Here is an 18448-nt window from a genome sequence, read left to right as displayed (position 1 = left end):
GTACAAGGCTTCAACATCCCGACCATAGAATTGCCATGTCCCATAGAAGTGGAGACCATTGACGGCCAGCCCCTCAAGGCAGGGCCGATTAGAAGGTTCACAGAACCAGTGCAACTGACAATGGGAGACCACACTGAGTGGATCCAGCTTTATGTTACTGCATCGCTTAATGTGCCTGTAATCCTAGGCATGCCTTGGCTGAGGATCCACAACCCATTGCTGAACTGGACTACGGGAGCAATCTCCTTCCCAGCTAAGGAATGCCAGCACCACAAGATTCAAGCCGCTCTCCTCTCTCCAGCAACCAACGCAGTCACGGAAGCATGGGGGGTCCAGTTGCCAGCCAAGTATGCAGATTTCGCAGACGTTTTCAGCAAACAAGAGGCCACAGCACTACCCCCCCATAGGGACTGTGATTGCACCATTGAGTTGATACCAAGAGCCAGGATTCCAGCAAGGAAACAATATCCCATGTCTCCCAAGGAACTAGCCACCTTAAAGGATTACTTGGACTCTAATCTCCAAAAGGGGTTCATCCGACCATCTACTTCCCCAGCGTCTGCTCCTACCTTCTTTGTACCAAAGTAGCCTGACCCGTTGGCACCGGCAAACCAGGAGACACCCATGAGAGTGGTCCACGATTTCAGTTTTTTAAATAAACACACAAAAAAAGAAACTTATCCCCTCCCGCTAATATCTGATCTGCTGGATCGCTTACAGAAAGCACGCATTTTTACCAGGTTGGATCTCAGGAATGCGTACAATCTGATCCGGATGAAAGAGGGGCACAAATATCTGACTGCCTTCGACACCAGGTTTGGTAAATTTGAGTACCTTGTTTTGCCCTTTGGCTTGTCTAATGCAGGAGCCATATTTTCCCGATTTATGAATCAATTTTTCTCTGATTTACTAGGTAAGTATCTGGTCATTTATCTAGATGACATATTAATTTTCTCTGAGGATGCTACAACTCATGTAACCCATGTACGTAATGTCTTACAAAGACTGAGAGAGAACAAGCTGTTCGCCACGCTAGAGAAGTGTGCCTTTGATTTAACTGAATTACATTTCCTGGGCTATAAGGTATCAACAGAAGGCATATCTGTGGATCCTTCTAAGGTCCAGGCAATTCTCTCTTGGCCACCTCCCCGAAATGTTAAAGAAGTACAAAGATATCTAGGATGTTGCAATTTCTACAGGCGGTTCGTAAAAACTTTAGTGATAGGGCTAGACCCCTCACACAGCTTTTGAAGAAAGGATCAAAATTCATTTGGGGGGAGAGAGAGCAAGCAGCCTTCCAAGAATTTAAGCAATGCTTTGCATCCCAGCCGCTGTTAAGACACCCTGATCCCACGAAGCAATTCATAATGCATTCAGATGCTTCCGATATTGCCATTGGGGCGGTGTTATTGCAATATACAAACAAAACCGAGAATACATTGCTTCCGTGTGCCTTTTTTTCACGCATGCTCTCACCAGCAGAGAGAAACCATGATGTTTTTAACAAGGAGTTGCTGGCAATTAAAGCAGCATTCCAAGAGTGGAGGCACTGGCTAGAAGGTGCAACCTTTCCTGTGAAAGTTTTCACTGATCACAAGAATTTACAGCTTCTACAAAACACCAGATCCCTCACCCCACGCCAAATCAGATGGAGCCAGTTTTTCTCCCATTTCAATTTTGTTATTTCTTATGTGCCCAGGGCGCAAAACTGCTTGGCAGACACCCTGTCTCGATCCTTTCAGGCAACCCCCACCACTCACCAGGAGGTACAGGCTACTATATTACAACCTCACAACTTTGATCAGTCTATGAGGGGGAACCAAACAGATTTTAGCAGCAGGCAGACAAGCAGAGGACCTATTTACAAGAGTCAGAGCTCAGCAGCAACAGGACCCGTATGCCAGGGCCAGGATGGATGACCTCCAGAGGGACCCGCAAGACACTGCCCCCCCCATTCAATGTGGAGGCAGGAATCCTCTGACATAGTGGGCGATTATATATTCCCCCTTCATTGAGGGAAGAAGTACTGAGATTTTGCCATGACCATCAAACGGCAGGCCACGGAGGTGTTTTCAAAACTCTCCATAGAGCTCTGAGAGACTACTGGTGGCCTAAGATGACTGCAGACATAAAGGGTTACGTTGCTTCTTGTCACACCTGCAGATGAGCCAAGCCTCTCCCAGGGAAGCCCATAGGACTCTTGCAGCCCCTACCCACCCCCAGTAGGCCTTGGGATACAATCTCCATGGATTTCATCACTGATTTACCCCCGGTCCAGGGGCTGACTTCCATACTAGTGGTGGTGGACCTTTTCACAAAAATGGCGCATTTTATTCCTTGCAAGGGCCTCCCATCTGCACAAGCCACAGCGCATGGTCCATGGTTCATGGACCATATTTTTAGGCATAGAGGTATGGTGAATCACTTGGTGAGTGACAGAGGCCCACAGTTCACTTCCAGGTTCTGGAGGGCCCTTTTCCAGTCATTAGGGGTCCAGATCCACCTGTCATCATCGCATCATCCTGCTAGTAATGGGCAAGCCGAGAAAATTAACCAATGGTTACAGCAGTATCTCAGGTGTTACACCACTTATCAGCAAGACAATTGGCCAGCCCTGCTCCCCATGGCAGAATTTACTTATAACAACTCTGCCCAATCCTCGACCAAGATGTCCCCTTTCCAGGCACTCTACGGGGTTAACCCTCAGGTGTTGCCCACCTCCTCCCAGCAGTTCCAGCCGTGGCTGATTTTCTTAAAGAGCAACAAGCCTCACAGGAGTTGTTAAAGGAGCAGCTGAACAGGGCAAAGAGTGCTTACAAGAGAGCTGCAGATGCTCACAGACAAGAGGGGCCAGCAATTGCAGTAGGAGACAGAGTGTGGCTCTCTACCAAGTTTTTGAACTCTACCAGACCCTCCAAGAAATTGGACTCTAAGTTTGTGGGCCCATTCACTGTGGTACAGCAGATAAATCCAGTGGCTTATCGTTTACAGCTACCAGCCTCCATGAAAGTCCATCCAGTGTTTCACAGACCATTGCTAGCCAAAGACCCTCCCCCAAGTGCCTTACGATCGCAACTGCCCCCCCACCTCCAGTAATTGTGCAGGGGGAGGAGGAATACGAAGTTGAGGAAATTCTGGACTCTAGGAGGAGGGGAAGGGGCATCCAATATTTCATACACTGGAAAGGGTACCTTGAGGAAGAGCACACGTGGGAGAATGCCAGAGATGTACATGCTCCAGCATTGGTTCATCGATTCCATCAGCTTTTCCCTCACAAACTCAAGCCTTGCTCTCTACCAGAGATTCCTCACTTGGATGAGCAGGCAGAGGAATTCGTAAGTTTGCACCTTCCACCCCCGCCTGAAGCCCTGACTCCAGTTACAGAGGAGGGGGCCCCCCCGCAGCCCTCCACCTCAGGCGTGCATTTCCCAGGGGGGAGGGGGGATGACTCTTCTAATTATCTAGCTATTTTCCAGCAGCGGCCACCTGGGCCAGAAGCGTTATCAGACCTGGAGAGCAGCACTGATTCGTCCTTGGAGGAGTTTTCCTTTGAAGACTTTCCATCATTGCCCAGTTCCCATGGGACCTTAGAAGGAGACGTCGAATCTTATCAAGCCTCTGGAAGGGAGGGGGCTGAAATGGAATGTGAATCTGGAGGGGAGGGTGATGTCATGAGTAAGGATGGCGAGCAGGGGGCTCCCATTCAGGCTGTAAAGCGCATGCGTAGTACTGAGGAATTAGGTATCCATTCAAAGAGACACAGATCGGGCCTGCCTTAGCCTTTGGGGTTTATATGTCTGGGTTTTTCCCACGCTTCTTCAGTTTGTTAGGATTTTCTGTTATGTAGCAGTAATAAAACACTAGAGACCTGTTCCTTGTCTCAGCGTGGTTCCTGGCTGTTAGGACAACCACAGTGTAATTAGAACCTTGTGCAATGGAATAGATAAGCATCTATATTTATAAAGAAGAACTATCCTTGGCTGACTCAAATTAACACTCTGCTCCAAAACATTTGAGCAGAGGTAAGGAAGGAGTGAGAGGAACAAACTTAAAGGAGAAACACCCATGGATTGCATGAACATGGTTCATACATATCCTTCATTTTCTTCTCTTACCTGTCCCGCATGGTCAGTCTCCAGATCTCCCTGTTTGCTATCTTGCACAACACATTTGCACTACTTACCTCTGACCTGGGAGAAATGGGTTCCTTTTGTCTCTGTTTCCCCCTCTATTTTTTAAGAGGGTAGTTGAATTTCAAAGTGCAGCAACAGCTAATGAACCAAGCATCCAGTATCTTAGTAGGCTCATAGGAACTTCACAGAAATGAATAAGGTGGGCATCTGGGGCCTTCAAAGAGAATATCTGTAGCTCAGGGTTGAACTGTGGAGTCCTTGGTGCTCTCTGAGCCTTGCTGTTTTCTTGCAGACGTTTCATTGCCAGACTAGGCAACATCTTCAGTGTGAAAAGGGAGAGGGCCTTGCTCTCAGTTTATATACAGTGGCTTGCCCTGCTTGTTTAGGTGGGGGTGTTGTCCTCTCCTTGATAGTTCCTTGATTGGGCTGTTGTTTACTGCTTGATTGATTGACTGAGTTGATAGTTCCTTGATTAGGGTATTTTATACTGCTTGATTGTTCATTTGGTGTTAATCCTGTTGTTCATTTTTGCATATCTGGGTGTTGATTGCTGGGGAGGAGGTGTTCTGGTCTTTTAGTTTTTCTATTGTCTCTTTTAATGTTGTTTACCTCTATGTGCCTGTTGATGGCTGACTTGTCTGAGTGCCAAGCTTCCAGCAATTCCCTGGCATTTTTGGATTTGGCTTGGTCTAGTTTCTCATAGTTTCCCAGTTAAAAGTATGGTTGAGTCTGTCCATGTGTTGTGAGATTAAGGAGTTTTCATCATGTCTTCTGACTGCGAATTGGTGTTCGTGGATGCTCTCTGCTAGCCTTCTGCCTGTTTAACATAGTGGCTGTTACAGTCCTTGCACAGTATGTTGTAGATAACTCCTGTTTTTTCTTCTTGGGCTACTGGGTCTTTTGGGTTACTTAAGATGTTTTGAAGGGCTTTGGTTGGTTTGTGTGCTACAGTGATGCCATGTGGTTGTAACAGTCTATTGGTAGTTTCCAAGATGTTTCTGATATATGGCAGTGTTATCCTTTTCATAGCTTGTGTTGGTTGTGCTGTAGTGGGTTGAGTGGTCAGGCACTTTTGATAAAGTTGGGGGGTATCCATTTTGCTGGAAGTTGCTGTATAGGTGGTCTGTTTCCTTTTTCTGGTGTTCTGGATTGCTGCAGTGCATTTGTGCTCATCTGAATAATGTTCCTACACAGCTCCTCTTGTGGGAGGTTGGGTTGTTGCTTTGGTAATGGAGCACTTGGTTAGTGTGGGTTGATTTCTGGTGGACTTGTGTTTCTAGTTTGCCATCATTTCCTCTACTGATGAGGATATCCAAGAAGGGTAGTGTGTTGTTGTTTTCTTCTTCCCTTGTGAATTTTATTCCTTTGAAGATGTTGTTGATGGTTTCACGTGTGTCCTCCAGTCTGGAGCCTTGCCTGGTTATATAGACACTCTTGCAGTGCACCCAACTATCTGGGTAGAGGTAAGGGGTCAAGTAATTGCAAAGGAAAAAGTTTCAACAACATTGGAGAATCCCAGGCCAAAAAGTAGGAAATGAATGGCTATGTTCAGTTTTCACTTAAGAATTAGTAGCATAACATTTTATATATGGTTCACTCGGGAGGGGGGCAGGGGAAAACCAAGATGGTGCTTGTGACCACATGATCAAAGTCCTGCCCCTTTGTGCCCCTTACACTGTTATTGAGTGTACAAAAAAGTGATGCCTTGATTATGTAGTCTCACCTGCTATTTTGGCTTTTCGCCCCCCTCCCCTGACAATTCAGTTTAGGAATTCACCTGCAGTGCTTTATTTCAGTGATGGGATGAAGCAAAAGGCATTAGTCATTGGCATTAACTAATTGATTTGCAGTCAGATCACTGGTTTGAAGCAACTTATTCTATTCTTTAAAAAAATTAAATTGTTCTCTAATTATCTCATATTGAAAAGCCCTTACCAAGCTTTGATTTCAGTTCTAAATTCATTATGCTAATTGTGTTAAAAGGTAATTGAGTTCTGAAATTAGGACAAAGCTACCTGCTCAAATATTTTCTGTTCAAAGGCATGACTGGAATCCTACTAATTTCTTTTTATCATTAATAGGATGCCAGTCAGATGAGAGCCTCATAGTTCTCATTAAAATTCTAGCCAATAATTTATAACAACTTTTTAATTCTTGACATTAAAAAAACGAAATGACCTTTTTAAAAAAATGAAATGTTCAGCATTTCAGTTTATGTTTTTGTTTTGGCTTTCAGTCTGTGGCCCAAGTTATGCGTGATGAAGATTGCCCTTCTATGATTATTCCAAGCCGGCCTTGTAAGTATCTGTATTTATGCTCTGTAACAATAACATTGGCAGGGCCAAATATTAGCATATTTATTATCTTCTGAGTCTTGAGACATTCTGAGCTAAAGTGTAAGGTCACAGTTGAAGGAACAAATCAGATAAATATTAGATTTACACATTATGGTAAAGCATAGTTTGTTTTAACCATGATTTGTTAAAACACTTAACTATAAGCTAGAAACCATGATTCATACATGATTCATACATTGTAAAATCCCAATAAACCAAATGTGACCTGAGTTGTAGAAGGAAGCCTGACTAATACTCAAATGGTATGTATATTTGTAACAAACACTTAGGAATCTTCCCTGGTTCAGTTAATGCACTGTATTTTGAATCCCAGTGTTTCACATTTTAAATCTTTCTTTCCTCCAGCTACTACATAACAAGACCATTTATGTACCCCAAATACCAGCTAATTGGACCCTTGAATAAGATACAGCCATGTGATATTTTGTGCAATCTTTATTTCCATATTTTTTCCCCACATCTTACCTTGTCTTAGCACAGATACACTGCACAGTCAATTTTGCAATGCATGCAAGGCCAATGTTCTTGCCTGATTTATTTCTAGAATTTCAGTTTATTTTTTTAATTAAAATATTACTACTCACCAATAAGCTAGTGTGTCATGGTGCTCCTTTAAACAAAAAAAAAATTAATATTTGAAATTAATGGTTGCTGAAGAAAGTTAACCAAATTCAACTTAATGAGTAAGTCTCTAGCTACCTGATAGGGAGCATAGAAGAAAAGAAGTAATCAGATATCCATGTTTTAGTTACACTGTTCCTTATATGAATACAGTGGAACAATACTTTCAGGAGGACTGAGGGATGTGGTGCTTTCTGCTGTGCTCTGGTGCTGAATCTGCTTTCCTTTTCTTTCATATATACTGTACGTACATATATACCTAGTATGCTACTCCCTTTTGGGCTAAACAATATTATGCAAAACTCGTTTACTTCTTCCTGGATTGTTTCTTTCCACTTTTATTTTCACTCTAGTTTGATGAGCATCTTTTCCTTTTGTGTAATGTCTCTTTTTGGATTTCCAAAACGTTTCACACCATAATGTGGATTGTTGGTATTTAGTGAGTTGTATAAACTGAATCATGGGTGTTAATAAACCGTGGTTTGTAAGTTGGTGTGTTGTGCAAATCCAGCCAGTTGTGATTTATTCCGTAAATCATGATGAAGAATGGATAGTATGATTTATAAACACAATTTCTATTCCTTGGCAAAAACTGCAATAATTGCTGTAATGGAAAGGAATGTAAGAATATTTTGCCACAATTTTCTAATTTGTTACTAGTCATAAAAAGGTACATATTTACCAAGACAGCCTAAGGTAAAGGTAAAGGTTTCCCTTGACGTAAAGTCCAGTCGTGTCCGACTCTAGGGGGCGGTGCTCATCTCCGTTTCTAAGCCTTAGAGCCAGCGTTGTCTGTAGACATTTCCGGGTCATGTGGCCAGCATGACGACACGGAACGCCGTTACCTTCCCGCCAAAGCGGCACCTATTGATCTACTCACATTTGCATGTTTTTGAACTGCTAGGTGAGCAGGAGCTGGGACTAGCAACGGGAGCTCACCCCGCCGTGCGGTTTCGAACCGCCGACCTTCTGATCGGCAGCTCAGCGGTTTAACCATATATAAAAAATACTTTATTCATAGAAACAAAAATTGCAGGAAAGTAGAAATGCAAAACTTATGCAGCTATGCCCCCCCCTTTTTTCCACATAAAACATTGTGAATAAGAGAAATACTGTAGATTTTTAAATGACATTATGTAATTGTCTGTGTAAAGCTATACAGATTAGCTAATAATAATAGCAGGAATGGGAACAAAGAAGTAAGGAAGTGGTTTATTTACTAATAGCAAGCAATTCCAATTAACAAATGGAATATTTGTTGGGTATAGGCAGTGGTTTAAAAAGATTGGGGCTTTCCTCCACTGTCACATATGGGACTTCTGAAGGTGATGATTGATTTTTAAATGATTGAAAAAGTGCATCACAATTCTAAAATTATTAGGAAATAACTTTAATCCTAACACTAGAAAGAAAGGAAATTAGAGAAAGGGCAGAAACAGTGAGAAAAATGTAAGGGGGTGGGAAGGAACTAAAGAGTAGCAATAAATCTTATTAAACAACTTCATTGTACAAGTATAGTATAAGGTTGCCAGCATTTGTGCTGAAAGGGATGTGTTAATGTGGCCATTGGCATATTTACTTATTTCTCTTGCTCTTTCTCTTTTAAAAAGTTTTCCAGCTAACTATACTGTAGATATGATTACTCCATTTTTGTGTTTAACGTGTGTGTGTTTAATGTACAACTAATTGACAATTAGTAGGATCAGGAAACGAAGATGTAATTCTTGCCTTCCCTCTTAGAATCCTACATCAATTCCTACTCTGTTCCTGCTATTTGCTTTAGGAAGAAATCTTGTTTGACAAATGGTGACAGATTATCACCTATTGAGATACTAATGTTAAGTCTCCCCAGTGAAGTTAATTGTATTTCATTGGTATATTAAATGAAACATACTCATTAACTAATAATCTATACAATATATAAAACATACTGCTTTAAACACACAGTTTCTTATTAGGAGTCCTTTAATATGATAAAATTTTAGTGCAATTTTGTCTGCATTTGTTGCATTTCAGTATCAAATATGATTCATAATAAAAAGGCACATGACACTACATATAATTTTTTGTTTTAACAGTTCTTAAGAGGTGCTTTCCTGATTTCGCTACTAAAAATGGTGTTCTGACTGTGGCCAATCAAACAACTTTCAAAGATGGAAGAGGAAAAACACGGAATGTAACTGATCTCAGGGAAGCAGCAAAGTATGGATTGTGTGTGTGCCTTTGTGTTTGCCTGTACAACTTTGCTTGACTAGTTGTCATATAAATGCACTACCATGGATTTTTTTACAGCACTAATCTCATGGACATACCTCTATATAAGAGAGGAATTTCATGATTTTGATTTCATTTGTTCCAGGAACAAACAACTTTATATGCACATTATTTTCTTATCCATGATGAGTCACGTATTTACTCTTTATTTTTAAAGCACCTTTACCAGGGAGATTTGGATCAATAACATCTGAGAGAAAGGGAGGCCTAACCTTTTTCCAAATTACATCTACTATAACATAATAAATTCAAGACCTTGATTATGTAAGCCGACCCCCCAAATAATTGTATATGGATAAGCTCAAGTATTCTGTTGTGTTTGAACTCATACCATCGCATGTGGAGAAGGGGAATGGGATGAACCTTTAATTCACATTGGGTAGAAAATAAGGAAGAAGACCTTGATAGAGATAGGCCAGATCCATTACCAAAGCAACAAGGGGAAAAACATGGCTTATGTCCAAAACAAGAAGATGGTATGAGCAAGAGGCATAGGCAGACACCTCCCTAATTCACATGAGGTGGGGGGAATAAAGCACAGTCAGATTTGCAAGGTTCTGTTATTATAGCCAATATGGTACTTTAAAAAAGTAGTTTCAGCCTTTTTGTGGAGTTGATGTTCTGGTTTGGTCTACATAATGGGTCTGCAGCGTTGTCTCAGAAGGTGTACGTTCATGGCCACCTAAACTATTATTTAATAAGAAGTGAACAAATCCATGGGTTTGTGTTTTTCTTTCCTGTATTCTTTTTGGGCAGATATAGGAAGAGGTCAGTAACTTTTCTCCCCACTGTTGATTAATCATTGTCATTATTATTACTATTTGATTTGATTTTTATCCTTCCTTTCTGTTCAAACAAGATATTAAAGGCTGCATAATAAAAGCAACAATTCATTCATTTGATCTACATCCTGTTTTTCCTGCAGGAACTTTCTCTTTCCTCCATTTTCCCCTCATGAACACCTCAGTGGCATAGGTTGGGCTGAGAGAAAGTGATTGGCCCAAAGGCACCCACTAAATTTCCATGGTTGGGAGTGGTCTTGAACCTGCATTTCCTTGGTCCTTGTCAACATCTTAGTCACTATAAAGGCTCTCAAGCATAAGAAATATACCCTTAAAAACATAACCCGAAGCTGCAAACTTTCCAGCTTGCACAATCTTCAAAATGGTTAATCCAAACAAACATAAACGATGTCTGACTTTCTGGATTCAGATGACACAGCCATCTATAGCTAACAAATACTGAAACCTTACAGATGCTTCTCTAGAGCTGTGCTTATATTATAACTGGTAGTAGTAATGTTGCTTAGATATCCTGTAGTGTTTTTGTAGCTTTAATAATTGTTTGGAAATGTTAATAGTTCAATAGCATAATCTATATGCAATATACAAAGAAGTAGGTCCATTGAGTATATATAGAAGTAGAACCTAAATTCTTGCTTTTTCCATATGATTTATATTTTCCTGTAGCTTATTATTGCTTTGGGCACAAACCTCAATATAATATCGTTTTATTACTAGCTATAACCTTTAACGTTCTATTTTGCCAATAAACCAAACACTATGAACAGAGTTGTAATTTAATTTTTTTTTAATGATATGATGTACTGTTATTACAGTAAGCTCTTAAGTTGCTTGATTTAAATAAGAGATACATAATCTAAAATTTGTTTTCCTTTCCTTTTCCTTTTTAAAGTGGCATCAATAATGTTCTTGATGCAAGATCAGTTGGGATGAAAATTTTTGAAGACTATGCCAGTTCTTGGTACTGGATTTTAATGTAAGTTCTTATTCATTGGAAGTCATGCCTTCAGCATGTAAAACAGTGTTGAAGATGCATGTGAAGTAGGGGTATGGATTCTCTTCATTGTCTTTATGCATTTTTTGTGCATTCTTTATTCAGTTCTTTTATATGAATTAGTTAGCTAATTAGCTGCGCAAGCTGTTTTTGGTGCCCCCAGAAGGGCACATGTAACACGGCTGCTGTGCGAGCTGCATTGGGTACCAGTTTGCTTCCAGGTCCAATTCAAGGTGCTGGTTATTACCTTTAAAGCCCTACATGGCATGGGGCCAGGTTACCTGAGGGACCGCCTCATCCCCATTACATCAACCCTTCCCACCCGATCGTGCAGAGACGGCATGCTGCGGACCCCGTCTGTAAGAGAATTTCATCTGGCGGGGTCCAGGAAGCGGGCCTTCTCTGCAGTAGCTCCCACCCTGTGGAACATGCTGCCCCTAGAGGTGAGATTGGCCCCCTTGCTCCTGGCCTTTCAGAGGAGTCTGAAGACCTGGTTCTGCCGCCTTGTTTGGGGTGGAGAGGGAAATAGATCTACATGGGGATGGTTGCTATAGACAACTCCTCCCACACTTGGACTGTTTTAGATTCTTCGCCACCTGGATTCTTTATTTTTACCTTTATTTATATTATTTATTATTGTATTTTTGTACTGTGTATTTTAGGGTTGTTGTTCTTAATCGATTGTTGTAAACCGCCCAGAGTCCCCCGATGGGAGGAGATGGGCAGGGACAAATTAGATAGATAGATAGATAGATAGATAGATAGATAGATAGATAGATAGATAGATAGATAGATAGATAGATTGATAGATGATAGATAGATAGATAGATAGATAGATAGATAGATAGATAGATAGATAGATAGATAAAACAGTGTTGAAGATGCATGCGAAGTAGGGGTATGGATTCTCTTCATTGTCTTTATGCATTTTTTGTGCATTCTTTATTCAGTTCTTTTATATGAATTAGTTCTTCTATATTCCTAGTTGTCCTGCTGTTTTGGCTCTCAATGAATTAGGGAAAACAGTTGAAGCTCCATACTTTAAGCCAGTATACAATTAGGCTTAAAGTTTTTTGTCTATGAACAGAAGAATGGAAGAGAGGAGATTGGTTGCTCATTTGTTTTTAACTGCTGTATTTTTCCCCCCCCCAGAGGGCTATTTATTGCAATGGTAGTCAGCTTGCTCTTCCTTGTGCTTCTGAGATTCATAGCAGGGGTTCTCTTCTGGATTTTCATCTTTGGTGTAATTGGAATTATAGGATATGGTAAGTGCCAGATGTTACATACAGCTACCTAGCATTTTGTTACTAATACTGAATCAAGCAGAACTGATAATCAGTTAATTCTATACCATCTCACCCTTTCCCCATTAACTCCGTTTGTAGTGAGCCATTTTATTTGTCCAGAGTTTACAAATTCCCCTATAGGTCCCCTCTTCTCATTACAAACAAGCTAGATGAATGTTAAATGGCCACAGTATGTTCTTTCTTCAGCAGGGCAATACCATCTTTACTAGTACTTATGCTGAGAAGAAAAACACCATCATCTTCTACCTACCATGCAGGTGTTTACATGTATTTTCCTATATCTAGAATATAATATCACCATATAATATCATCTGGTATTTGTAGGAAATGGCCATATAAGTAAGCAAATCTTTCCTATTTTGCTCATTTTGTTATTATATGTTGGCAAATTCATAATGATTGCTCCATGTTCTGTCCTACTAAAAACTGAAATATAACATGATAGATTTATAGAACACTTAGTTTACAAGAATTTGAGGTGGTTTTTAGTCGTCGTCGTCATCATCATCATAATCAAAAATAGATACCTATCCAACCTCAACTAACTAATTAGGGCAGACATAAGGTTGGTTTGTGTTATAAGCTTTCCTAAAATGTATGTTCTTTATATAGACAGACAGACAGACAAGTTATCTGGCTCATGACCTGTGACAATTTAGCAACCTATTTCACTGCATATTGGGAAGGAGAATTTTTCTTCAGTTTCCTGATTCACAAATACCTGTACAGTGATCAAACATGACCCACATATCATATGAATGCTCTATTTTGACAGCTGTCAGTGTAGAATATTCAATATTCTTCATGTTTGATGTTGCTCTCTGATGGAAGTTGCTTGAGATTTTTCTCTGCCTGAGACGTGAGAGAAAATACTGGGTGGTGCTCCACCTTCTCAAAATGTCATTGGGAAGTTTCATTTGGAATTTCAGTCATTTGTGAAAATACTGGTGACTGGGAGTCAGGAAGCTATTTCTTCAGATCAGAGTATCTACAGACACTGTAAGGCTTGTTTTGCTTTCTCTTATGGTATTTACTGGGTGGATTTATTAAGTAACTCATCGAACAGTTCATCTCTGCCATACAAAATAAAATGTAATAAATTAAAGAAATAATGAAATAAATCATTTGAAATCCAGCACAGCATAGGGGGTGCAAATGTCTGCCAGCGTGACAAGTGTGACATATCATGAATTAAAAAATTTAAATCAAGTACTGGGAACAGGAACCAAACCCAAATCATAGAAACTGAAACTGATACATTCAAAAGTTAGGAAGAGCAAAAGCATCCTAGTCTTTCACGAACGATCAAAAATAGAGGCACCAGATATTTTTTTCTCCAACAAGTGCATACCAAAATCAGGGGCTACTTCTGTAAAAATCCTGCTTACGCCTCTCTTAAATTTCTGATTGCATAAGTGTGTGAAAGCAGACTTTCAAAGGTGTTTTTTGATCATGCACGTGTATTAGAGGAAGCCTTCCGCTGGGTGTTAGGTCCCAAGTCAAGCATGTACTGTAGTTTGGAGATCTTATATTTGTGATTTGTTCTTCTAGCATCTTTCTGTTTTTCTATTGTTTCTCTTTCAAAAGGTATCTGGCATTGCTACTGGGAATATCATCGCCTTCATGGAATTCCTGGTTCTGATCTTACCATCTACGATATTGGATTCCAGACAGATTTCAGGGTCTATCTGCAACTGAGGCAAACATGGTTAGCATTTAGTAAGTGAATTTTTGAGAAACCTGTATTTTGACATACCTGCTTAATATTAATCTGAATAAACAGCTTCTTTGATGATTGATCGATAGATACCAAATGCAACTTACTCCATGCTAAGCTATGATTTGTTTAACCATGGCTTGACAAATCAGCTACAGTTGGATGAGTTTATTCAACACACTGAAACAAAAAATCAGTTAAGGGTGCTTTGACTTAGCACAATATGCGAGCCCTATCTCTGAAGACCAGATTTCCTAAATGTCTTGTTTGTGTATTTATTTTATTGCATTCATATCCCACTACGATCCAAACTGGCTCTCAGAGCTTTACATGATATAAAGAAATTTAAAATATCCACAGTACAAATTAAAAATTAGAATAGAATCACTCCCCTGCCTCAGCTGCAATAATAGTAAGAAATAACAAAGATAAAAGATGGCCAAGTCTAACTAGAAGGCTATCTGGAACAGCTCTGTCTTCAGCATCTTCTTGAATGTCATCAGGGATAATGTTGGTCTTATCTCCTCCAGGAGTTTGTTCCAGAGAACCAGCACAACACTTCAAAAGCAGTGACTCCTGCCTTAGCGCCTTTTATTCCCCAAAGTTTGGAACTAGGAGTATGTTATCCCTAAATGACCTGAAAGGTCAGGTGATTCTGTTTGGACCAAGAGGTCCTGAAGTGATCCAGGTGCCAAGGTAGAAAGGACTTTATGGGTCAAAAATAACACTTTAAACTACATCTAGAAGCCAATTGGAAGCTAGTACATGACCCACAGCATAGGTCTGGGCAATAACCTCTCTAACTACAACTTCCACTTGCTGTTCTAGTAGAAGCCATGAGTCCAGAAGGTCCCTCTAATGATAAACTTGCCTGCCCATCAAGAGACAACATTGGGATCAACAGAGAGCCTTGTTGAACAAGCATTATCGCAGTCTCACTTGGGTTCAGCTTCATCCTGTTCTGACCCATCCAGACCCTGGGAGCCTCCAGGCACTGGCTTAGGACATTGGTGTCCTCTCCAGCACAGGTTGGGGCAGTGTTATAAAGTTGGATATTGTCATCATACTGATAATATTGCACCCCAAAATGTCAGATGATCTCACCCAGCAGCTTCATATCGAGTGTGGCCATGACATCTGGGAATTATGCGGTCTGTGGTCTAACACATCTACAAGGAACTAAGTTGTGGATGGCTGGTCTGGAATATGCTTTCAGGTTATATAAGATGCAGCCAAGCTGTTGACTTTACTTGTTGCCTAAAGTGAATGGATTGGAGAGAGAATGCATTATGGAACATACAGTAGCTCATACTCTGCTGCACCTGTGCAGGTAGGAGACATGGGAATAGACTGGGAAGATTGGGGCCAGTAGGATAAGTCACAATGAGTGGCCAATAGGATAAGTCACACTGAGAATCAGTGACAATTGAGAGGAGGAAGAAAAGAACTGGAAATAACAGGGGATAGTGGCAGATGCTGAAGAAAGGGAGATGTGCACCAGCCTTGTCCTTCCTTTTTCCTCCCTTCAGCTATCACTGATGGCTTTGGCTTTCCCCACACTCTTGCTACTTCTGGTCATATGTGAACCCAAACAGCTCCATTTTGTTCTATTTGTGTATCAAAATGTCTAAAAAATGCCTGTTTGGGTTCTGATATGGACCACCCTAAAAACAGCTGTTCTGTGCCCCAATATTTCATTTCCAGAATGTTTCATGCCCCTAATAAACTCATAATAATAATAGTGGATTCATAATACTGTTCTCTTTTTAAACCATTGTTGGAAGCTTCTAATTATAACTGTAAGCTAAGAAGCTTGCTATTTTTATATACATATAAAATGGAGAATGTTACAATTTCATGAGCTTTTATAAAATCTCTGAAATCATGAAACTCCTAATTAAAAACATAAGTATGCATCCTTGGGGAACATTTGTTTCTGGAGAAAATGAGGAAGTTGCCATGAGGAACCAATTTGCATAAAACATTTTCCACATGATTATTAGGCCCATCATGCAATTTTCTGCTTCTGTACGCTCTGCTATCATAGATTACTTTCAGATGCATCTGCAGTGTTCTCTCCTTGATTATATAAGGTGAAGGATATTTGAATCATTGGACATAAAGCCACTATCCATTTTTATGCAAATCAGTTCAATGTACAAGTCATGAAGATGAATATGTAGAAGTCTTTTCTTCAGTTAAGATGGGAGTGGGATCAATGAGAACACATGTCTGGCTGTATAAACAAGCTGACTGGAATATAAAGTTAGAGCACTAGATGTACAATTTACTAAGCCTGATGGGAATACTAACACAAGCAATCTATGAGAAAATTATAAAAAACAACATGAAACAAAATAATACAAAATATGGTATTTTATTGTACCATATAAATAAATAAAAAAGTCTCTTAAAAATACATTACATGTATTATATTTCATTGAGCCTGCAGGCAAAATCAAATTGTAATGTCTCCCTAGTCTTCTTATGTTCTGGGATGATAGTTATTGTATTCCAACATGTCTGGTGGATCAAGACTTAAAATGAAACCCTGTGTAGAACTTAGAAATAATCCCCATTACATTCAATAAAACTCAGTGTGAGTTTTCTTGCCTCTGATGAAATGGACTGTCCCTTTGTTGCTTTTACTCTGCTGTTTTCTGAAAACCAAACGAGAAGACATGAGATTTCAGTGTTATTTCTCATTTGCAGAATTTCTGAATCTAGACAAAAGTAGTCCTACTGGAATTCCAACGAAGTATAAGTTAGCAAATATTAGTACATAAAAAATTAGAGATGGGTGGGTAGATGGATGGAAAGTTTGAAGTGAGCACCATAATTGTCTAAATTTTACATAGACATTGCATTCCTGTTAATGTCAAATCACGTTATGGATATTCTGTGACACTTCTTTAAAATTGTTTGTTATGCATTCAATTTGGCAAACATGAACATCCATTAAGAATAACTGAAATTCAAGCTGCTTTTAGTCATAAAAGCATACACAAAACTAAACAAATAAATACAGTTGTGACAAGAGAATACAATCTTGATGGCATACATGTTTTAGTGTGTACAGTATGAATTAGGGGCTAAATCTAGGTATGTGGAGCATTTGATTGATTTCACTGGAATCCTGAATATGATGCAGTTGTGAAAGAGAAATCTGAAACCCTTATAACTGGCAGTGTGTTGCTTTAATATAAGTTGGCAACCTTATTTTTTGACAACCTTATTTTTTTGTTGTTTTCAGTGATACTACTTTGTATAGTGGAAGTTGTCATTATACTGATGTTAATATTTCTGAGAAATCGAATCCGGATTGCAATTGCCCTTTTGAAAGAAGGTAGCCGGTGAGTATTATTAGCATTCTTGTGTTTGCAATATTCTGGACACAGACTCCACACATCCATCAGTGCAGAGATTGTGACCTAAGTGTAGATTTTTAGGTTTTGTTAGAAATTCAGGGTGAGATACCACTTCAGGTTTTTTCCCCCTTTTATTAAGAAGCACATTAAAGTGAGAAGTATGAGCAGTTTAATTTTCTTAGCCTTACTTGGCAAGCAAGCAACTAAGTGCATTGCAATCCATTGCAAATTTCTTCCTTTTCCCAAGCCTTAGCCAATAGGCAGCTTAAACTGCAAGGCAAGAGCATTTTTTTTCCTGTAGCCTAAAACAACTGTAAGCATCAATTTTTGCAGATTACGATGTGAGCTAAATGTATTATGGAATACTCTATTCCTTACTCTGCTTACTTCCTAATTTTAGAAATAAAGAAAGGCTTATAGAGATTGGTGGCAGCTTTTTCTATCTGCCCAGCTGACAGCTGGTTTTTCTCATTCTGGCTGGTAAAACCTTTATTCACCTTCCATCAAGTTCAGCTCCTCTAAGAGCTGCTTTCTGCTTTGACGCATCCCTGTGGTGCTTTTTCTTCTTCTGGTCCTCAGCTCACTTGTCTGGATCATTCCCTACCCTCCATATGATTCCCCTGAACCAGCAGTCAATCTTCAGCAGTGTAACACTGCTCTGTCCATTTTAGGTTCACCAGACAGCGATCTAAAAATTAAGTTTTGAATTAGCCAGTGCTGTCTATATCCATTTTAGTTGCCAGCCATTACTGCCATTCCACTTCCTCTCATTTCTTCTTCCCAGAGTGGTCTCTGAGAATTTTTCGAGACCCCATTTCCAAAGCCAGCCATCAACAGTCCTTTTTTTCTTTCTTATGAGAAACTTTCCTATGAG

General features: G+C 40.0%; 1 protein-coding gene across 2 annotated transcripts in view; it reads left to right on the top strand.

The window, feature by feature from the left end:
- The window catches only part of SLC44A5 (solute carrier family 44 member 5), a 181204-nt gene that overhangs the window by 138207 nt on the left and 24549 nt on the right, over positions 1–18448 (top strand). For both annotated transcript variants that reach the window (XM_063298135.1, XM_063298134.1), the window contains exons 7-12: positions 6370–6430; positions 9190–9313; positions 11081–11164; positions 12335–12447; positions 14077–14208; positions 17460–17559. In XM_063298135.1, coding sequence (XP_063154205.1) covers positions 6370–6430; positions 9190–9313; positions 11081–11164; positions 12335–12447; positions 14077–14208; positions 17460–17559 — 614 coding nt within the window. The remainder of the gene's footprint in view (positions 1–6369; positions 6431–9189; positions 9314–11080; positions 11165–12334; positions 12448–14076; positions 14209–17459; positions 17560–18448) is intronic.

Source organism: Candoia aspera, chromosome 3 (assembly GCF_035149785.1).
Source record: "Candoia aspera isolate rCanAsp1 chromosome 3, rCanAsp1.hap2, whole genome shotgun sequence".
In the NCBI taxonomy this organism is placed as follows: domain Eukaryota; kingdom Metazoa; phylum Chordata; class Lepidosauria; order Squamata; family Boidae; genus Candoia; species Candoia aspera.
This window is presented reverse-complemented; position numbering and strand designations above follow the sequence as displayed.